The sequence below is a fragment of the Myotis yumanensis genome, unplaced genomic scaffold, assembly GCF_028538775.1.
Source record: "Myotis yumanensis isolate MYYU_CA2020_CCGP unplaced genomic scaffold, mMyoYum1.0.hap1 SCAF_4, whole genome shotgun sequence".
NCBI lineage: Eukaryota > Metazoa > Chordata > Mammalia > Chiroptera > Vespertilionidae > Myotis > Myotis yumanensis.
This window is the reverse complement of record NW_027223755.1, coordinates 96,753,762-96,776,640: the sequence shown is the minus strand read 5'-3', so window position 1 is coordinate 96,776,640 and position 22,879 is coordinate 96,753,762. Positions and strand designations below refer to the sequence as shown.

The following is a 22,879-nucleotide window of genomic DNA, read 5'->3' as shown; positions in this document are numbered from 1 at the left end:
GTTACATATCCTAGGTTCAATCCTGGCTCTGCCATCTTTTTGTGTGTGACTTTGGACAGGTCACCTTACCTCTCTGAGCTTCAGCTTTCCAAATGGTTAAGATAATTCAGTGGGATAAGGTATGAAAAATACCCAGCAAGATGCCTGGCTCACAGTAAGACCTCAGCACAATTTTATTTTCAATCCCCTACCCCAGACCCGTTAGGCCAGTGGTTGGCAAACTGCGGCTCGTGAGCCACATGCGGCTCTTTGGCCCCTTGAGTGTGGCCACGAAGTTTCAATCGCACTGTATGTGCGTGCCCGCACGTGGTATTTTGTGGAAGAGCCACACTCAAGGGGCCGCAGTTTGCCTACCACTGCATTAGGCAATTCTACACTGAGCTGATAAGCTGTCAGTGGAAGGTCGTATTCAACTCAGAGTAGGGGAGGGGCAAATGCCTCCCACAGCAGTGTGCTTATCCAGGGGCCCATGCCTATGCATCCTCCAGGGAGTTTGCAAACTTCCTGAAATTCTATGCAAAATTCAGAAGTATGTGCATTTCCCCCCAGGGAGTGGTCTACAGCTTTCATAAAGTCGTCAGTGTGTCCTGAGCACAGAAGTAGGTTAAGAAATTTATCGACAGGCTAAAGAGAAATACCACCAATGACAATAATAACAAGAATAACCATAGCAACAAGTCTCAGCTGCCACTGGTAGAACCAACCGCATGACAGGCCCAGGCCTATAGACCTGCTGTATATTATCTTCATTCTCACAATACATGCAACAAAATTATATCCCACACTGATTTCTTCTTCTTCTTCTTCTTCTTCTTCTTCTTCTTCATCATCATCATCATCACTTACTTACTCTTAAGGTAGAGTTGACTCCCAAATAATCATATTCCTCATTTTGAAGCACCCTCTCAACATTGTCCAAGGGGAGACCTTTCCTTTCTTCCTTTTTCTTTACTTTCTTCCCTTTTAAATCCATTCTCCACTCCCATCCCTCCCCCCCCCCCCCGCCCCACAAGACACCACCCCTGTAAAGGGACGACAACCATCAGAACTTTCTGAACTGATGAGAACTTTGCTCTGTACCTATGCTTTCTAATGAGGGCATGAGGGCGTGTGTTCACCTCCTGTCGCTGTCACAACAAATTGCCACATCTTAGTGACTCACACAACGCAAGTGTGGTGCCTGACAGTTCCGGATGGCAGAGGTCTGGCATGAGCCTCCCCAGCCCGAGTCCAAGGCATTTTCAGGCTTACATTTATCTCTGTAGCCTCTGCACAGGACCCCTTCCTTTGTGTTTATGGCTTCCAGAGGCCATCCTCATGTTTTTTGCTTCATGGTTCTCTGCTTCCTCCAACTTGGAAGCCAGCATGGGTGGGTCGAGTCCTTCTCATGTCATATCTCTCCCACCCTGGCTGCCGTCTCCCTCCCTCTTCCACTTGCCAAGACCCTGTGACTCCGCTGGGCCTACTCGGTGATGCAGGATCAGCTCCCTACTTCAAGGGCAGTTGATTAACCACTCAATGTCATCTGCAACCTGAATCCCCTTTGTCCTGCAGAGTAACACATCCCCAGCTTCCACAGATTAGGGCATTGGCATTGCTAAGGGCCATTATTCTGCATGCCACAGGCATCTTTTGAGCCCTTGACATATGGCTGGTGTGGATATTTGATTTGATTCCACTTTAATTTAAATTTAAACACTGATACTTAATTCAGTTATGAGACACCTCTTAAGTGTTTAAGTATGTTGTGAAAAATCTTGAAATTTCACTGTCAATTTTTCAAACCCTAAATGTAATGTCCATATGGAGATGATGAGCCATAAGTGCAAGTTATGCACAAGATTTCGAGGACTTGGCAGAAAATAAATAAATAAATAAATAAGGATGTAAATTATTGTTTATATTGATTACATATTGAAATAATATTTTTGATAAATTGATTCAAGTAAATATAGTCTTAAAATTAACTCCACATGTTTCTTTTTACTATTTTAAAACATGGCTTCTAGAACTTTTTATTTTTTTATATCTTTATTTTGGTTTTTCCTTTTTGTTGAATTTACTAAGGTGACACTAGTTAACAAAATTATACAGGTTTCAGTTACACAATTCTACAACACATCATCTGTACACTGAATTGTGTGTTCACCACCCAAGTCCAGGCTCTGCCCATCACCATTTATCCCCTCTCTATAGCTTCTAGAAAATTTTAAATTGCCTATGTGCCTCCCTTTTTATTTTATTGGCTAGGGTTGCTCTCAAGTGTTGATCAATTATCCTTGAACTTTATCCAGTGCTGTGTTGTGACTACATGCGTTTTTAATTTTCATCATGGAGGGGAGAAAAAATAGTTTTCTCTCTACCTTTTTAGGTTCTTACATGAGATCCCACCCACCCCCACAAATAACAGAAGTTTACTAAGATGCATACCTCCTCCGTACATGGGAGTTACCCAGGAAAACTGAGCAATCCTCAAAATGGCCCAAACTACCACCTTAAACACAATCTCCAACTATAGACAAAAGATTCTGAGGGGCGGGCACCTATGAGAGGTTATGGGGAAAGCACCTTAAACAAGGATAAGGCTGTTATACAGACTTAAGTCAGGCCTTCTCCACTGATGGAAAGTTCTTGTAACTTAGGGTCATGCTCACTTCTGGCCCAGGAGATAGCCTTCCAAATGCAGATTCCCCTGATACATGTAAATGTCCCTCACTCTGCTTTCAGAGCTTCTCCTGTGTCTGTTTTCTCAAAAATAATCAGCTCAAAATGATCCTTACAGAGGTGTATTTCAGGGTGGCAAAATTTGCTTTTCATCATCAAACATAATTTAACACAATTCTTGTTTTATTTCTAATCATTGCCCCTCCACCCCTACACTCAACACGGTGCTTCCACATCTCTAATTTCTCTCCAAATTCTAATTTGTGCTGACAACTTGACCACGTGTCACTCCTCCATCCTTGTGACGGTCACCGACAGTGCTACCAGGAACCTGAACCACACACAGCTCTGTGATGGGAATCTTTTCTCCTTGCTTGCAGCTGAGGAACGTGGAGCTCAGAAGGGTTTAAGGAGCTGGGCTAGCAAGTGACAGAACTGGAGTGTAACTCAGAGATGCTTCCACTCAGGATACCTGGTGGGTCATCCCCAGGAGGTGGCAGGCAGGCGAACTCAGCATGTCTACACCGGCTGAGAGAGAGGACACTGCAGGGCGGGGCGAGGCCTGGAAGGCGCATACTTCTACCCAACTATGCCTGTTCTCTCCAACAGTCATCCCTGGATTGGTCGATATCAAAATCCAATTTCACTGGGATTAGCCTGGGGATGCTCAGAGCTATTCATTGAATTAGGAACGATTATAGCAGAGGGAGCCCCGTGGTTCTTTATTAAGGTCTTTGTGGAAGCACTAAGTGATCTGCAGGAGATTAAAGCACCAGTGGTGTTTTCTTAACATTTATAACCTATGCCGATGTCCGGGGAGTTTGTTTATTAGGAAAAATTCTATGGCACACGTCCCGCCTCCTAATGGGGGCCTTTGAACTGGGCCAGAGCCCCAGCTGGCTTTGCCGTCCTGAGGAGCTTATTGGGGAAACTCCGCCAAGTGCTGCCAGGAAACCCACCTCTGGAGGTCAATGGACGACCCTTCCTTGGAGGGTCCTGCAACCTTCCCTGCGTGCTGGGCAGGCTGCATCTCAAGTCCTTCGCATCTGCCACCTCAGGAATAAAGAGCACCAGCTGGTGGTTATTGATACTCTTACAAATAATAATGATCGCCTGCCAGCATGGCTCAGTGGTTGCGCGTCGACCTATGAACCAGGGGGTCACGGTTCAATTCCCAGTGAGGGCACATGCCCCATTGTGGGCTTGATCTCCAGTGTGGGGTGTGCAGGAGGCAGCTGGTCAATGATTCTCTCTCATCATTGATGTTTCTATCTCTCTCTCCCTCTCCCTTCCTGTCTGAAATCAGTAAAGCAATATATTTTTAAAAAATAATGATAATGCCCCCTGTTGATGCGTAGGACTTAAGGGTCCCAAAACCTTTGATGCCATTACCACACTTCAAATGGGCCCAGACAGATGAAACTTTACCCTATGCATGTGTAAGGAGGCCCGGAGACATGAAATCAGCAGCCCTGTAGCTCAGTCAGAGCGAAGCCAAGCCTGTTTATTTACACCTCAGATATTTACTTGAGAACTTACCATGTACTCTAGGTCAGCGGATTCCATTGGTGCAATTTTGTCCCCTCTCCCCTCCCCACAAGGGACATTTGAACCTCAGAAGATATTTTTAGTTGTTCCAGCTCAGGAGTGTGGCATCGGCACTGTGGATGGAGGCCAGATGTTTCTGAAATCCTCCAGGGCACAGGAGAGCGCCCATCAAAGATTCCAACAGCCCGCGGTGCCACCCTTTCAGTCCCTGAGACACTCTGCTGGGGAGGAGAGGGAGGTAAACAGTGGACACGCCCACAGTCCACCCCCCTGGAGTTCACCTTCTGGTGGGAAGACAGACACTGCACAGATTCGCAGAAGTGCATGCCGTGAAGGTAGGAAGGCGGGGGAAATCGGTGAGCGAGAGCCCGCCAAGGTGCTGATGCAGCTGCCTCAGGTCACGCAGCCAGAGGCGACCTCCAGTGGGGGATGTCTGAGCAGAGACTGGCCTCTGACCTTCTCCTCTCCCAAACCTGCTTAGAGGAGCATTTCCAATTCAGCTGGGTCCCACTGGAGAGCCAAAATTGACTTTTAAAAGTCAGACACAGGTCAATCAAGGGTTCTTCCTTCAGCAACGGATTTTCACTGACATGCAGCAGCCTTGGGGAAGGCACCTGGAAACCAGGGGGTCCCTGTCTCTCAGAAATACACGTTCTATACCATCGGTCCCCTGAACACGTTTCTTAGCTCTTTCACAGTATTTTCTTTTTATCCTTAGAAAGTTCACTCCGTGTCTTTGCCATAAGATTCAACAAGCTTCATAGGAAGCTGCGATGGCTTAACCCAGTGGTCGGCAAACTCATTAGTCAACAGAGCCAAATACCAACAGTACAACGATTGAAATTTCTTTTGAGAGCCAAATTTTTTAAACTTAAACTATATAGGTAGGTACATTGTTATTAACTTAATTAGGGTACTCCTAAGGCTTAGGAAGAGCCACACTCAAGGAGCCGAAGAGCCGCATGTGGCTCGAGAGCCGCAGTTTGCCGACCACGGGCTTAACCCATCTGTGGGATGTGTGGTGCTGGGCTTAGGGAACCTGCAGACATGCCCTGGTCCTTAGAGGGCGTTGATGGTTTGGGAGGCCGCGGGAGGGCTTCTCAGCCAAGCATCCTGCATCCAGGTGCGGAGAGGCAGTCTGCCTTGCGAGCCTGGGCTGGGGAAGGGAAGACTCGGGCCTCCTGTCCACTTTGGGAACTCATTAAAGTGGCCAGTGTGACAGATGGGAGCCTGGGATAGCGCTGGCAGGAACAGACATTCCCTTCTCCTCTCTTGGACCTGGTTTGAGGCCAACCCCTTGGACAGCCTCATGCTGCCTAATGTGGTTTGAAGTACACTCACTCCTTGATAACAGCGACTAACTGTACAGCCACCGGGGGCTTGTTTATAGGGGGCTAGCAGGTTTAATGGAGGCTTTAAAAAAGACGTCCATGTCCTGATTTAATAGTGGCTTTCAAAATATATCTCCGTGTCCTGACCTTCGTAAACCTGTGAATGTGACCTTATTTGGGAAAAGAGTCTTTGTAGATGTGATTAAGGATCTCAAGAAGAGATCATTCTGGATGTAGGAGGAGCTCTAAATCTAGTGACCACTGTCCTTATAAGAAGAAAAAGGCAGAGGGAGAGTCGCGTCTCAGACACAGGAGGGAAGAAGGCCATATGACCTTGAAGACAGACATTGGTTGGAGAGATGCAGTCAGGAGACACCAGAAGTCGGGAGAGGCCAGGAAGCGTTCCCTCCTGGAGCCCCTGGAGGGCCGTGGCCCTAAGGCAACTTCTTTGTAGAGTTCTGGCCCCAGAACTTGAGTGATTAAATGTCTGTTGCTTTAAGCCAGCAAGTGTGTGGTCATTTTTTAGGAGACTAACAGAGGGGTGTGAGTATGTTTTCCTTGCAAGTTCTCAGGAAAAGGGACAAAGGAAACTCACACCCAATATTCTCAGTATGAGAGTCAGTAGGGTTCATTCCCACAGGTCTAGCCCCGAAATGGGGGGCTGTGTAGTGGCTGTTACCTTCCCATTGCATTTGGTCCTCACTGCAGTCTAGTCCTTTGTGTTAAAGCTGTTAAAGCGCACTGCATAACCAGACATGCTCAGTCTGAAAAAAAAATTTTTTTTCCTGTTTTTCTTTTTCAACCTCTGGATCCCGACATCCTTTCAAGTCCATTCACCCACGATGTCTGAAACCCTTTTTTATTTTACATGTTATCTTAAAAATTACTATGAACACACAGGTCTTCCTACATAACAATTTTTGGGCATTTGTATATATACGCACGCTACAAAATGATTAATTGAGCGTTGTATGTTTTTATCAAAGGAAACAACACAAAGATTTCTCCAAAGTCCTGTTTGACTAAAGATGATTAATTTTAATTTTCACATGAGCAGCATAATGCTATTAATCATTTAATATGTTTAATCATAATCTCTGTAATTCCTAATTAGGTTTATTAAGCTGAAACATCCAGCAGTTATGCACAAATCTAAGTTTCCTTCTTGGTAGGAGGCTATGGGAAGGAGCTCGTTGCAATTTGCATTTGAACAGCAACTTCTAACAGGAGGGAAAAAGTGGACAGGATGTTTCAGTCTCAGCTGCCGCCTCTGAAAACTTCAGAGTACTAAGATCCTTGGCCACTCCGAAAAGTGACAATCCCATGATTCAAGGACATGTTACCAAATCTCACCACCAGAGGAGAAAACACGGTTCCTACTTTTGTTTGGGTATCAATATTTTTCTTCCATGATTACTTGAAGGTGGCGAGGTTGATGGTTCACTCCTTCATTCTTTGTTTATTCGTACACTCATCTTCCATTCACCCCTTCAGTCAGTGAGTCAGCCGGCCATTACACGGGCATTTGCCATGTGTCTACCGCAGCTCATGTGCTGGTCATGTCACCCTGCTATGATTTTTACGTGGCTCCTCAGAGCTTGTAGGGTGAAGTGTATACTCTTGCTCACAGGGTCATCCATGATCCAGCCCCTACCTGCCTCTGTAGTGTGCTCTCCTGTGCCTCCTTCATACTCGCCCCCTCTGGCCAGGGCCAGTGAGGTCCACACGTACTTCCTGAATCTCTGTGTCTTTGCATAAGCCAGTGGTTCTCAACCTTCCTAATGTCGCAACCCTTTAATACAGTTCCTCATGTTGTGGTGACCCCCAACCATAAAATTATTTTCCTTGCTACTTCATAACTGTAATGTTGCTACTGTTATGATTCGTAATGTAAATATATGATATGCAGGATGTATTTTCATTGTCACAAATTGAACCTAATTAAAGCATAGTGATTAATCACAAAAACAATATGTAATTATATATGTGTTTTCCGATGGTCTTAGGCGATGCTTGAGAACCGCTGGCATAAGCTTTGCCGCCTGCTGTCACAGGACCAGCCTCGTCACCTCTTCTCTTAGGCATCCCCCACTTCAGACTTAACCTGCAGAACTGGTAGGCCTTGCGGAACCTCCAACAGTGTTGTGTGCCCCTGATTTAAGTTTACTTGGTCTCCTGGGATTCGCTCTCATCCCAGCATCTAACAGTGATATTACAGATGACTCTTTCTAACTCTTTGTCTAGTACTAAAATGGGAACTGCATTTTAAGACTAACTTCTGTGTCTAGTGTATAGTAGTTGCTCAGTAAAGAGGTGTTTCATAAGCAAATGAGGACCTTTCTTCTTTGTTTCCTGAGAGGGTCTCTTTACATCTCTCATTGGATATTTTAAAAAAATCATCATTCTAAAAAATGCATTACATTTTGTTTATTGGCTATACACCATGAGCCAAGAACTCTGCCAAGCAGGCATAGGTTATTGTGTTCAATCTTCACAGAGCCACTTAAGTTATGCGGTATTCTTACTGTTCATTTTCCAGACTAGAAAACTGTCACCATCCTCCTTCTTACTCACTTCAAAAGCATGTGCATAGTTGTTGTTGCCATCATAACATTGCACTTGGCAGTGGACAAAGTCATCTGGTAGGGGGCTCTGGATATGAAACCAGCTTGCAAAGTAGTGTGCCAATCACCTGGCGGTCTTGACTTCAAACTGCAATTCAGGATGTATAGGATGGAGAATAATGAAATAATAAATGAAATCTGCCAGTTAATACAAGACTTGACAAGAAAGCCACTAATTATGCTCACGTTATTTGGGCATATATCTATTTCACTCTGTAAAATTGTCTTTATTATTTTACAGCTGGCTGCCTGCATTGATAGGTTTTGTCTCAATTATATGCCACTAAATTGCGCGTAAGTAGGTGAGGACGATTCCTTGCTCATAATTTGATGAGCTTCCACATAGGTTTTTCCATCTTGGCCTCAGAGAAGCAGGTATCTGACGTGGATGGCATCTACTGCCACCTGCAGGCAGTATGTGCTAATTGCAGGGAAAGTATCTAAAAATGAAGCACCTCTAAAATGTTGAAACTCTAGAACTCAGAGTATGGGCATGGCTACAATGATACCAAATGTTACTGTGACTTTTCTCCTAAGTTCCAGTTTATATAAGGGTGTCAGTGTAACAGCATGTGATGCAGGCTTTTATTTGGGAGGGGTGAAATGGGAGGCAGGTGAGCTATGCTAATAATGTGACGTTGTCCACACCAACTTACTGCAACAGAACATTCTGCAGTGATGGAGCGGTTCTGTGTCTGCTTGCCCCATATGGAAGCCCCTAGCCGCATGTGGTTACTGAGCACTTGAAATGAGGCTAGTGTGACTGAGGAGCTGAATTTCAGATTGTATTTAATTTGTTTACATTTAAATCGTTATATGGGGTAAACTAGAATGGACAGCACTAGCCTACACAATCAAGAAACAAAAGTTCAAACCGTAAAGTAAAATAAAATAATTTAAGTCAATCAGATAGCTATTTGGACTGCAGAATACCAAACGGCCTTTTCAAATGTTTTAGTATATATACTAATATTTTATCTGCACAACCTCAACAATTATGTAGCTGTATCCTAAGATTTTGAACAACCTTGAGTAAGGGATCCACCTTCCCCTGCCTTTGTGAGTCCTATCCCCTTCCTGATGACACTTTTCTCTGACGGCCGGTTAAAATTCCCCACCCAGCCCCCAGCACCAGCTAGCCCATTCCTTTGCTATATTTTCTCCTTTAGTGCTTTTCTCATCTCCATATTTATTTATATTTTATTTATTTATTTATTTATTTATTTTTGTTGTTAATCCTCACCCAAGGATATTTTCCCATTGATTTTTAGAGAGAGTGGAAAGGAGGGGGAGAGACACATAGAGAGAAACATTGATGTGAAAAAGACACATGATTGGTTGCCTCCCACACAGGCCTGGACCAGGGCCAGGGATCCAGCCTGCAACCGAGGTACGTGCCCCTGACGGAATTGAACCCTCGACTCTTCAGTCCTTGGGCCGACACACTATCCACTGAGCCAAACCAGCTCGCTCCGTGGAGACAAGGGTGTTTGCTTTGCTCGCTGTTAAACCCCACCTCTAGGTCCATGATGGACACTCAGAGTTCAGTAAACTTTTGTTGCAAGAATGAAAACCACTCAGCAGTTCCTTCCTGCCTTTATTCCTTTGCTCTGGCATTTTCCTACCATGTAGGGGATGCAAAAGCATTCTGGGAAAGAGCATTTGGGTCCACTCAGAGCCTCTTTGCTTTGCTCTCGTTCTTTTAGCAGACAGATGACGCAGCGCCGACGGATGGCCAGCCCCAGACACAACCTTCTGAAAATACAGAAAACAAGTCCCAGCCCAAGCGCCTGCACGTCTCCAACATCCCCTTCCGCTTCCGCGACCCGGACCTCCGACAAATGTTTGGCGTAAGTACGGCCTTTCTCCCCTGCGGTGCCTGCTCTGGGGCCAGAGCCCTGCCCTCCATGTAAGTTCTTGCTATGTATAATACGACGTGGGACCTTTAAAAGAGAGGATTTTAGGTCCTATTTTGTGGGTATATGGTGGTTAGGTTCTTTCCATGATTTTAGTATAAATTTATTAGCCAGTGCCCACCATGTTTCCATTCTGCCAAATGGTTTCTTTCTAACTAGTAACTAAAATATCAAATGGAAAATTAACTCTCAGATAATACCCTGCTGAAACAAGCCCATTGGTGATCCCAAACTGAGGGGCCCAAACCCCATGTCATGACTAAAAAATAAACATCATGTTTCATCTTGGTTCTTCTTTCGGAGGCAGTTGCCAGATTGTCATGACAAATGCAGGCACACCTCACCCTTTCCCAGGCACTGTGCATTGAGAGGTCTGCTGCAGCTGTAGAGAACAATCAGTTCTAAAACTTCGTTAAAAGACAAAACAGAACAAAAGCTAGAGGCTTCTCAGTCCGCCTTACATCCTGCAGTGCGCACCCTCCTGGAACCCGTGGTGAGGGTTCAGAGGTCCCTATTGTGGTGATGGATGCGCCAATGACAGCGTGGCCCCGCACGATGGTGAAATGCAGACAGAAGTCACACCCACCCAGAGAAAAGAAACTATAGGGCTGCTTCCTCGCGGGGCATCATGACCCGGACAGTATTTCTGGACAATATCTGCCCTGCCCACCTTGGGAATGGATGAGCTTGGCATTTCCTTGGGCTCAGTCTCGCCAAAGGACAAAGCTTGGATACTATTCAGGTTTGCAAACGTGGTCAGTCTATTTATCAGGGACATCCCAGCGTTGGTGGGAAGTACCTGTGGATTCAGTGACCAGAACGACATTCTGAACATTTGACTGAGAGCAAAGGGTTGGCCGCGTGGAGATTCTTCTCCTAAGGGTTTTTGGAAGCACACAAATATGACAAAAGGAGTAAGAAATAGCCCAACCCGAATGCCTAGTTCTGGGCAAAGTAGCTTTCATTGCCCATGTGGGAAGGGAGCTCTGGCTCACGGCCCTGCGACTGTAGGGTTCGCGTGCACCTTTCATTCCTTGAACATGCACGATGTTTATCAAGTGCGCGTCTGACACAGACGCGGACCAGGCATCCTAACATTGAAGACACCCAGACTTGAAACCTGACATTTCAGAGGAAAAGGTCAGCTCCTGCACTTTCATCTCTCTCATCTGGTAATAACCTTGAGTCGAGCCCTCTCTGACTGTTGCAGAGCAGAGATACCCTCGGGCACTTTCGGGTCAAAGATGACTTTGAAAAGTGCAGAGCATTCAACGTGAAAGTGGAGGTTAAGTGTGTAAAGCAGCCAGGCCAGGTCTGAGTGACGGGAAGCCAGGGGCATCAGATTACTTCCGCCACAGCAGGTGAGAAAGCCGTCTTGCTCTTCGGCCCATCATTACTCATCAGGTGTCACCGGGATGTTGGCTTTGAACTCGGTCCTCTGGGTGGCCATCCGGTGCTCCCTCATGGGGTCACTCATTGCAGCACACCCAGTTCCCATGCCCTGAGAGTGCTCTTCACTCCCTAGTCTTCTGGGTTATCTTGAAAATACCTGGAGAGGACACTGCTAAGTTGGAGAGGCATTCACAATACCCACAGCTAGAACTCCCGAAGAAGGGATCCTGTATGTGTGAATATTTGAACCTCTTACCCTTACAGGGGTAGTAGGGCAGGTGGCATGGAGCAAAGTCTTGGTGTTTTCATTTATTAACTTATGAACCAAAAGATCCATTGTACTACCAATTGTCAAACCTTGATGGAAATCGACTGGTTTCATAGCCACTTTTTTTAAAAGTCAACATTGCCAAGCAACTAGCAAGATGTCAATCTGACGAGATGATAGATACACTTACTGTTTATGCATTAAGAAAACACAGCGTACATTCAGTAATATTAAAATGCGTTTTGCTTATCACACACAGCATCTGTGTCCATTTAGAAAAGTAGGCAAGATTTTTGTTATGGGATTCATCCATAAAGAATTACTGGGTACATGTGGATTCTGGGACTCTGCTGTAAATCGGAGGCCTCCTTGTTTTACAACCATCATTCTGAAGAAATGTAATTTTAACACTAAAAAAAATGCGAACAACAAAAACGTCTATCTTTTCTAGCCAAACGTTGGTGGTGGCAAACCTATTCCTGTTATCTGATACAGTTAGTGGCATGAATCCCTTTGAAAGGCATCTGAAACATTCTGATTGGCTTCCCAATTTTGATCCCAGTTTGGCATTTTCCAGGGCACATGGACATGGGACACCTTCTCTCCTTTCGGTGGAATATTTTGTCTTTGTCCCTTCACTTTGGCAGGAGCTACAGTGTGGGTAATGATGGAGGAAAACTCTCACAAGGCCCCTGAGCTTTTCTCCATTGTCTCTTTTCCTAAATGTTTCAGACTCCAAACACAAGACAAAAAAGCAGCCTCCTTTCTCAAACTGCCGAAAACCTGGCTATGTTCATAACAACTTCATCATTCAGTCCTGAAGTTTGCAACCTCTGTGGGCCTAATGGTGACCACAGATGTCTCGAATGTTTTTTATTATTTTGAATTTGTGGCTCCAGTGCCTCCTTGTTGCCATTCTGGTTATCTTTTCTTCCACATGCACTTCATATTCTGCATTTTCTCCTCTTTTGGAGGCATGTGTTTCCGTGTTTGTCATGAACTCTTCTAGCTCATTATAGATAGATTTCCTTTTCTATTGAAGATGGAGCATTCCTGGGCCTAACTGCTGTGTGGCCACATTATCCAAAGTAGAAGTCCTCTTAAAGCACCAGCAGGAGTGTGAGTGAATGGCTCGAATATGTGATCAGGACCTCGGTTCTGGATGTTTCACTGGAAGGAATGTTGGTCCTGGCCTGGCTCCATTCTTCTTGAGCTCTGTCCTCATTTCAGACATCATTCATAAGCCTGTACTTTCTCTACATTGAGTTCTTGATGATCCCATTAAAGGAATGTATGGATTTCCACACATTAATTATAATATCTTGCTCCTGAATATGAAACTTAATTTAACATAATATTCAAATGTTAAGCATTTCTGGGTTTGGGAAGAGAGAAGTGATTATAATCTATCCAGATCACGGATACAACTCATTCCATCATAGAATTATTTTCAGAAACAGCTGCTCAGTGAGTTCAGGTTTCAAATTTGCACAGGACCCTTGATGTCACAGCCTTGCTTTGGTTATCAAAAGACAGACTCACTTGGGCATGCACACGATCTACTGAAGTCTCTCTTTATGGTCACCAAGAAGCAGATCCCATGACTTTCAGAGCACGCAAAAGCAGCTTTCATGATCACCTCTGCAGCAATAATATAGAGTGAGAGAGATGTCTCACTTTCAGTGTGACAGGAATTCCATCCACTGCAATATTATAAGAAGGGAAGCTGATTTCTTGGACATGGCAGGGTGCCTCCTAGGTCTGCATTCTAAGCATGAAGCTGACCCCAAGAAAACTCAGAGGGTGCCTCTCCTTAGCCTCTCTGTACACTTGTTGAGCTAACCTTTACTTTCATATTTCATGCTGTATCCATTGACCATCTTGCACAGTTTCTCAGAGAAATATTATTTGATCTGAGAATGTCTACAAATGCCTGCGACAGATTTGCCCACGTGCGTGCCTATAAGCGCCTGGATTTCCTTCTGGATGCAGCCATCCAGGCACCTTGTGTGGATTCCGAGACGGTGTTGAACGCCACCCAACATTGGTGTTGAGCAAACAAATGCTAGTTATGTCTGCGAATGAGTCGTGTCTGTTTAAACTGAAAATGTGCCAGCTGTGTTTACATCATTAGTACCAACTTCCCAATTAAACTGTTGATACTATAAATATAGTACACAACTGTCTCAGCCGTGGGGCTGACATCAGCATTCTTCTCAAGGCTCGTTTCCTTGGCTCTGAGAATCATCAGCCCAAGGGTAGCCGCCAAAGAGGCAACCAGTTGAGACCATTTCAGGGCATATGGTGTCATCGTTTTATTTGGGGAAAGACACGTGCTAAAGTACTTCTCCTTTGATTCTTTCTCCAGGAAATCTTATTTTAAGGAAGTGTTTGTGTGTTGACTGCTGAGAGAATGTTCCGTAGCTGACGTTTGCTTCATGGTTTGGGAAGAAGTTCTTTTCAAGCTTCCCTGTCCATCAATGCGAGTGCTTTTGGGCCGTCTGTTCGAAATATACATAATAGCATCTGTGTGGACTGACTTGTCTAAGTTTAGGTCAAAGTTACTGCTTCTGAGGTGCTCACCCAGCTGGAGGATTTCTTAGCTATGAGATTAAGTTCACCTTTCAATGGCAAACCCTTCGTTTCCAAATCTGAAAGTTTTCTTTTTCTGTTTTTAATGATTTTCTTTGCCCGAATCTAGGGCACTCAGAATGCTCTGTAGAAGAGCATTCTCTTAACCGAAAGACTGAGCATCCAGAAATGGCAGGGCGAGTTAGCTGCATGCTTCTTGGTATTTCCGTTGTATGGGCAGATCTCATTTATTGCACTTCACCACATTGTGCTTTGCAGATAGGGCATTGTTTTTACAAATTGAAGGTCAGACCCTCCACCAGCAAAAAGATTACGACTTGTAGAAACTCAGATGATAGCATTTTTTAGCCAATAAAGTATTTTTAATTAAGATATGTACATTTCTTAGACATAACTCTATTGCACACTTAATAGGCTACAGTATAGTGTAAACATAACTTTTATATGCACTGGGAAACACAGAAATTTGTGACTTGTGTTATTGCTATGTTTGCTTTATTGCCGAGGTCTGGAACTGAACCTGTACATGCTAGCATCCTTCCATCTCCTCTCTTAGTTGAGCCTTGTCTTCTTGAGGTCTTCCTGTCCTTCTATCCTTTGGGAAGTAGAGAAGCACTTGTATTCAAAAAGAAAAATTCCACTCTACGATGTCCTTCCTGGGTACATATTCTGAGCAATGGGCATATTTCAAAGGCACAGGATGGCATAGCTTTGGGTTTCTTTTTCTTGTAGTAAGAACTATTTTCATTTCAAGGTTTTGAGCTATTTATATTGCTATAGTGGAGTGGCCTAGAGTATGCATATGTTTTTCTGCCTTTCCAAGTAAGGTAGGATAGTTTGTATGTTTCATTGGACAGCCTCTGTATGCGGATGTTCCTGGTCAGGCAGGTTGTCCTCAGTAATCTGTGTTCAGCTTGCTCCTTCCCTGTCTTACTCCTCCCTCCAAACCACTCTGTTCCCTGCTGCATAGAGGCTGCTCCATGCTTCCCACCCAGGGGAGAGATGGAATGCAGAGTCTCCTATGATAATAAACGATGCAATAAAAATCGAGGCTGCAGAAGTAAGTGGAACAATAGGAAAGCTCAAAATAAAGGGAAAAGAGATGGAAACATGACTTTATGGTCTCCTGTTTATTTTTTAATAACATGAACAGTTGCTCTCCTTCTGCATCAGGGTAAAATTTTCATCTTCTTTTTTTCCTGGGCCATGTCGCCTACTTGTATGCCACCCTCTCCCACCCGTTCTCAAAAGTCGCCCACTCGACTCCATGTGAGTGAAGAAAACTGACAGGATTCCAAGGTCAAGGAAAAGGGTTTTGGATCATCAGATGCTTCTGGTGTCAGGGTGCACATTCCTTTTTATTCTTTAAAGTGTGAGTCAAGAATTGCTTGACATCTTTCTCATGAGGACTACGAGATTTAGCAAATGAATAAAAAAATACAAGATATGCTAGTTGAATTTGAAGTTTAGATAACAAGTATTGCATGAAGAATAAGTGTATCCCCAGTATTATTATTTTCAGGGCATAGTTATTCTGGAAGACTTGAAATTTAAATCTACGTAGGCATCTGTATTATACATGACTGTCCAATTTATTTGTCATCTGAAGTTGTGTTCCTAGACTTGAATACGTGGAATCGCCTTAACTTTTTATAGAGCACATTCATGCTAATAGTCTAAAATATGTTTGTTTGTTTAACAACATGGAGAATCATCTGGAGAGAAGTACATTTCAGCCCGAGGTCTAATCACAACTGTGCTGGTGTGTGGATTCTGACGGGCGTCCGGGTAGTGGATCTTGCTTTTATCTGTTTGTACTTTACTTGTCTTACATGGCCTGGCTGTTTTATGGGGGCTTGGGTTCAAAATCCTCAACCTCATATTCCGTTTGGACATTTTACTACCCAAATCCCACTTCTTCAGGGTTTTTCTCCTGTGATTAGTGGAGTGGCCTAGAAGGGTCGGCAGGTACATTAGCCATGTTTAATCTTTGCTGCTCAGTGCCTGGGAAAGCCATCCTGCACACATAAAGAAAGGAAAATAGAAATAACCTCTTGATTACCTATTTTGTACCAGGCAGGCCCCTACTCTGCTCTCCTCTCTGTGGGGTATGGCCTAACATGGAAATAACATGTGCTTGTTTTTTCTCTTGGTTCAAGGGCACCGTTTAATGATAGCACAGAATAAAATGCAATATCCTTGTATATTAAAAAAGAACAGAAGATTCTGACGTGGGGTACCATTACCAATGTGCATAATATGATTTCCTCCATTTTTCTACTTGCTTATAAAATATTTCTATTTCTTTGCAGCAATTTGGTAAAATCTTAGATGTTGAAATTATTTTTAATGAGCGAGGCTCCAAGGTAAGCAACTTAATTCACTTTAGAATCGTTTAGCTTATTGTAAAACGCTTGTTATGAATAATGGGAAACAACTGCACTGTTTTAATCAGCACATGGTGAAAATACCCTTCAGGGGGACTTCCTTTTGAGACCACTTCCGGTTTCCAAAATCGTGGGGAAATGCATTGGGTTCAGTTTTAAACATAGAAAGGGGTCATTTAGAATGGCTGTTTTAGATCTACCTATCTATTTATAGATCAAGTTTCCAGAGGAAAATTACCCATGCTTAAAAAAATAATGTTGTTGGTACATTTTTGTTTTTCAGTGATAATTATGTTCTTTATATTAAAAAGTGAGTTGATAGTCTCATGAGCAGGTAAATATGTGATTATTCTGTATTAATAAAGTGCAGTTATTTTCCTGGGTTGTAGAGGAGAAAAATTCGTATACACCAACCTTTTGAATCTAGTTTTATTCATTCGTGTGCTTATTACCAGTTCCCACTTTGCAATTTGCCGCTGCTTTGATTTTGTTTTTTCTAGGAAACCAAATTTTAAGTGGATTTTCCTAGAGGGCACAGTATTCATAAAAATCTGTGGTTATATGAATAGGCTCCAGCACTTTCAAAGTGGAAATATGTTGGGATAGAAAAATAAAGGCCGAACTCTTCCAAAGCATCCCCTGTTCAGTGGTCACCTGCATGTGGTCCCCCAGCCGGCACCTCAGCATCACCTGGGAGCTGACAAGAAATGCAAATTCTCGGGCTCCAAACCCGATGTAGTGAGTCAGAAACTCCAAAAGCGGGGCCCAGCCATCTGTGCTTTAATAAACCTCCCAGGCCTATTATTAACGTCACAAACGCCGAGTGTTCTTGTTTTAGGCAAATGCCAACGCTTCCTCTGAAGGCGCAGCGCCCTCTGCCCACTGGTGTTTTGTGGGTGCGAAAGTGTCCTCCTTCCACCCGCACCCACAGGGAACTCAGGAACCCCATCAGAGTCTCCTGGAGGGAAACAGCGCCCTCAGCATAGCAGCAGAGACCGGGGGGAACGTAAAGATGCTGTAAGAGCAGCGTATTGACCTCAGCAGCCACACGGGAAACACATGCAGTAACTGGGCTGTTTCCAGAGAAACCGCCCACAGGGCCTCAGGGAGCTTAAGCTCCCTTCTCCTCCCCTCCGCTGACTGTGAAAGTGGGGATTGAAAGAACGTGCTTACAATTGACAGTAGCTAAGTATGTAAACAGCCCAAGTGCCCATCAGTAGACGCGTGGGTAAAAAGCTGTGATACATGTACACATGGAATACCATGCAGCAGTGAAAAAGAAGGATCTCTTACCCCTTGAGAGAGCATGGAGGGACCTGGAGAGTATTTTGCTGAGTGAAATAAGCCAGTCAGAGAAAGACAAATATCACATGATCTCATTTAACTGTGGAACCTAATGAACAAAATAAACTGATGCACGAAATAGATCCAGAGGCAGAAGCTTAGAACAGGCTGTGGAATCTCAGAGGGAAGGCAGGGGAAGGTGGGTGGGTGGGAAGAGATCAACCAAAGAACTTGTATGCATATATGCATAACACATGGACACAGACAATAGGGTGCTGAAGGCCTGGGGTGGGGTGTGGGGGCAAGCTAGTAGGAGTTAATGCGGGGGGGGGGGGGAAATCGGGGAGGACATAGGGCATATGTAATATTTTCAACAATAAAGATTTAATTTTTTTTAAAAGTCATATCTAAAAAAAAAAACACCAGAAAGTGCTCAGCAGGTACAGAGAGATACTGATTTCAGCCCCATCACTCCCCTCACACAGGCAACTTGGGACAAGTCAGTATCCAGGGAGGGCTGCTCAGAGGAACGGGTTTATCTAAGGTCGCAAGCGCCAGCCTCTTGGGAACAGTGACCACGTCTTCCCCACCAAGTAGGCATTTGCATTTATCATTCCCTGTGCAGCCTGTACCCCTCGCTCCTGCGTAGATTTAGTAGTAACTGAATAGGATCATGCCAGTGGCATTGAGGGAAGAAAATTCCAGTGCCCCCTTCTCCACAGCCAAAACGACGTTGTGAGTTGGCAGCTGAGTCAGATGCATCAATCCATTATAGTCTCTATCATGTTCTGCTGGTTCAGGGACCTTGCCATTCTATCATTTCTGACCTTTTGCCCTCATCCTTGTAATGTGTCGACTGTTTGACCTCTAGGCTCGGGGACAGACAAGTTAGCTCTCTTTCTGCTTCTCGTATGGAAGTCATCACAGGGACTACGTCTACCCCTGCAAAGCCGAGTTCATGAATAGAAAAAGGAGCCCGGTGTCATCCTTTTCACTCAAGATTGAGGTATTCTGGGCAGAGCAATAGGAGAGGACCTGAAATGTTGGCCAACTTCCTTCTCAGCTAAGCCTGTAGCGCCACTATTTTTGAAGTATTTAATTTATACTTTGTTTGGTAACTTTTGCCAGTGGGAGAAAGCTATTTAATTCCTTTCCAGAGCTGTTTTGGGACATTAGAAGAATATCATTTGCTATTTTGAAAGTACAATGGCAGTGCTATTTTTAAGACTCTTCGTCATCCCCATGATTAGCCTGTCGCTGGGGCTTTCCGAATAAGACCACTTAAGTGGGCCTCATCCAGACACTGACTTTGTGGAACTGCTTTTTTTTTTTTTTTTTTAATTTGGAAACATCAAAAATAGCTCCTCTCTGTCCGTGGGTCTGTTCCCTCTCAAAGACCCGGTCTGGTCTGGCAGGTGTCGGGGCTGACTGTTTAGGTATGGCTGAGAGTCATGGAGAAAGTCCATTTGGGATCTGCTAAAATGGGGACCGAGGCTCACACAGGGATATTTTTCCTACTTGACATTATCCTTTACGGGGAAAAGGCCTATTTAGAGGAACGTTTCCATTGTAATGGCTGAAAAACCTGAACCGCTATTATGACCTCATTTTCATCATTGGGTGCTGGAGGGGCAGCCAGCAAGTGGGTGGGCCCTAAGAGCTGGGAGCTCACCTCCTGGCTGCTCCCCAAGACAGGTCACTCAATGCTCACTGAGTATGGTTAGGTGTTCAATGGGTGTTCGATGTGTGTGTGTGTGCGTGTGTGTGCGTGTGTAGATACCTAGATGAGTGGTATCTATGTTATCCAGGAATGTGTAACATGAATAATGCATTCATCTAGGAATAGAAAGTGTACAAGATAACCACATTTAAAAAAAACAACAACAACAACAACCTATGCCCAACTTTGTAAATGAGAACTCGATAGCATTTAGGAGTGAGAGGTGCTACAATTCGTTTTCCTCTTAGGGGATTTAAAAACATATTATTTGGCTCTGAAATGTTTTATTTGAGGATACAGACAAATATAGCTACTTTTTAATATGCCTGGGAAATATACAGGCTTGCCTTTGGCTCCATAGACATCTGTAAGTATGGGTTACATCCCAGGTACCGGATGGGCCAATCAACCATGAGCTAGACGGAAGTGCTTCCCGTCACCCTCACAGACGCCTGAGCATCAGGAAGGACAGGCCTTGGAGACAGACCTCTGTCTGCAGCAGAGGATGCTGTGTTCTGTGCTGAGGGAGAGGCTGCTGAGAGTCCACCAGGAAGGCCAGTGTTGTTAGAAGGTGGGAGGCTTCTGGGAGGAAGGGGCATGTAAGCTGAAGGAGAAAGATGGGTAAGAGTTCCCCAGGGAAGGGAAGGAGGGAAGATGTCCAAGGAGAAAGAGCTGCATGGGGACAAAAGTCAAAGAAGAAACAAGCTCTTAACTCCACAGGAAGATGAACCTTCAGAGCCTTATCAGCAGCTCCCTCGTACAGAGAGCAGTTTTCTGCACCAGAAACTAGAGGGGTTGGATTTTCCTGTCAGGTGGAAAGTCAGTGTACTCATCCATCCCTCAGAGCTTTTGCGTGAGCTATAAAATGTATTTGCATTCATGCAAAAAGGGAAGTTATCACCTAAATGTATGCTACAAGACCAAGTAGAAAAATAACTGGGGTTTGGGGAAATCAGAATTCACGATTCACCAAAAGTTTTAAAAATAACCAAGCCACGCTAGCCTGGTGGTCTCTCTTAGATTCACGATATCTGGCCTGTGGATCATGCCTTCCCATCTTGGGGAACATGTCACAGGCCCTCCTCTCCAGAAGCACAGTGCCTTTTTCATGTACTCGTCACCTTTTTAATATATATACATATATATATATATATATATATATATATATATATATATATATGTGTGTATATATATATTAATTATTGATTTCAGAGAGGAAGGGAGAGAAGAGAGGGATAGATACATCAATGATGAGAGAGAATCATTGATTGGCTGTCTCCTGCATGCCCCCTATGGGGACTGAGCCTGCCACCCAGGCATGTGCCCTTGACCCAGGACCCTTCAGTCTGCAGGTCGATGCTCTATTTACTGAGCCAAACCAGGTAGGGCTGCACACCTCGTCTTTAAGGGACCACCCATCAGCATTTCACTCAGTTCCTCTGCTCCCCAAGCCAGGTCTACACTGTTCTTCTATTGTTCCCCTTGCTAAGACTGAAATAAAAGTATTCAAAATATTTTTATGAAAGGCAAGCTGCTGGTTGCTTGCGATATAATTCTGACCACGAGGCAGGTCAAAAGAAACCACCTCAGCACCAGCTCGCAGCATTGCCTGGTACCTCTGCATGATGGAGAGTGTCCCTGAAAGTGGCCAGGTGAGGGTCTCTCTGGTTATGGTGAACTTCCCCAGAGGAGAATTCTGGCAGACATCTGATGCAGGCGGTCTGATGGCTCCTTTGGGTGGAGTATATGAAGGTCCAATGGAACAGGAAGGAAAGTCCCTTGGGTATTTGAGGGACTGTTTCTGGAGCAAGCTATTCATGAACCCACATGAACCCAACTTCACACAATTTTGAACTCATCAGCTTGAATAGAGAAGTATTGAAAAGCTCAGAGAGAGAGAGAGAGAAGTTTAACAGAAATTGAGTACTGCTACTACTAATAAAGTGCTATCCTTACTTCCATGGTATGGAGTCTTCCTCCCAACTTTCCTTGGGATTCAAAATAAATTTGCATCTTCATCTTTATTCCTCCTCGGCATACACAATGCAGATTTCAGGCCAGCATGGTTTGCCTTGGGTTCAGACTAGATTCATGACACTCGGTTCCTTTGGTGATGTTAGACAGGTAGGTTGAGAATGTTCAGGTTCACCTACATTTTTCCCAGCACTGTGGTGATAATGACTGCTAGTGCCCATAGACACCAATGATGCCACCAAGCCCTCCATCTATGACTGGAACTATGGAAGTTTCTTCCTTGCCTAGTGAGAGAATCGCCTCCAGTACAGCCAGAATCCTGGTTTCCCTTAATACTTATTACCGTAAATGTATGGCATGGCTATGGATGCTAGGGAATTTGGATTATTGGTGAAGATGAGAACATTGCAATGTGGTTTTGGCTGATCTAAGATCCAAATAATCGTGTCAGATAGATCTTCACCTCAGAAACTCAACCCACTCCCTAGGTTTGCACTATAGACATCGGTGGTACAATATTCTACTTCATACAAAGAATCGAAGCTTCTTTTGATGGTGCTTGGTGCTGAGAGGCCATGGGAACCCAAAGGCTGGACCACACAGCAGCTTTTTTGACAGATTCCTGGGCTCCTCTTGGGGATTCTGATCTGGTGGCTACATGGCAGGGATCGGCATCTAAGTGTTTAATATGCTCCCAGTTCCTTCTGATGTGCAACTAAGTTTGGAACCCAGAGCCATCAAAGAGAGCAAACCTTCCAAATTATGTTGTTTGCTCATCAAAGAGCTATAATTATTTAGTTAGCACGTTTATTTGAGTACCAAACATAGGCATACCACCTAAATAGAGTCCTTCTCTTATGGAGCATATAATCTTATATTAATCAAATATTTCAGACCTATTTTTTTTTGTTATGTTGTTTTGTTTTGTTTTGTTTCTGTTAATCCTCACCGGAGGATAGTTTCTCCATTGATTTCCAGAGAGAGTGATAGGGAGGGGAAGAAATAGAGAGAAATATCAATGAGAGAGAGACACATCAATTGGCTGCCTTCTGCACATACCCTAACTGGAGCCAGGGATCGAGGTTGCAACTGAGGTATGTGCCCTTGACCAGAATCAAACCCATGACCCTTCAGTCTGAGGGCTGATGCTCTAACCACTGAGAAACCGGGCTAGGACAA

The 22,879-nt window shown here is 44.3% G+C and overlaps 1 protein-coding gene across 27 annotated transcripts in view; it reads left to right on the top strand.

Annotated features, from left to right (window-relative positions):
• Positions 1-22,879, top strand: part of RBFOX1 (RNA binding fox-1 homolog 1) — a 2,061,082-nt gene that overhangs the window by 1,916,820 nt on the left and 121,383 nt on the right. For all 27 annotated transcript variants that reach the window (XM_070413026.1, XM_070413017.1, XM_070413018.1 and 24 more), the window contains 2 exons: positions 9,874-10,017; positions 16,648-16,701. In XM_070413026.1, the coding sequence (XP_070269127.1) occupies positions 9,874-10,017; positions 16,648-16,701 (198 nt within the window). The remainder of the gene's footprint in view (positions 1-9,873; positions 10,018-16,647; positions 16,702-22,879) is intronic.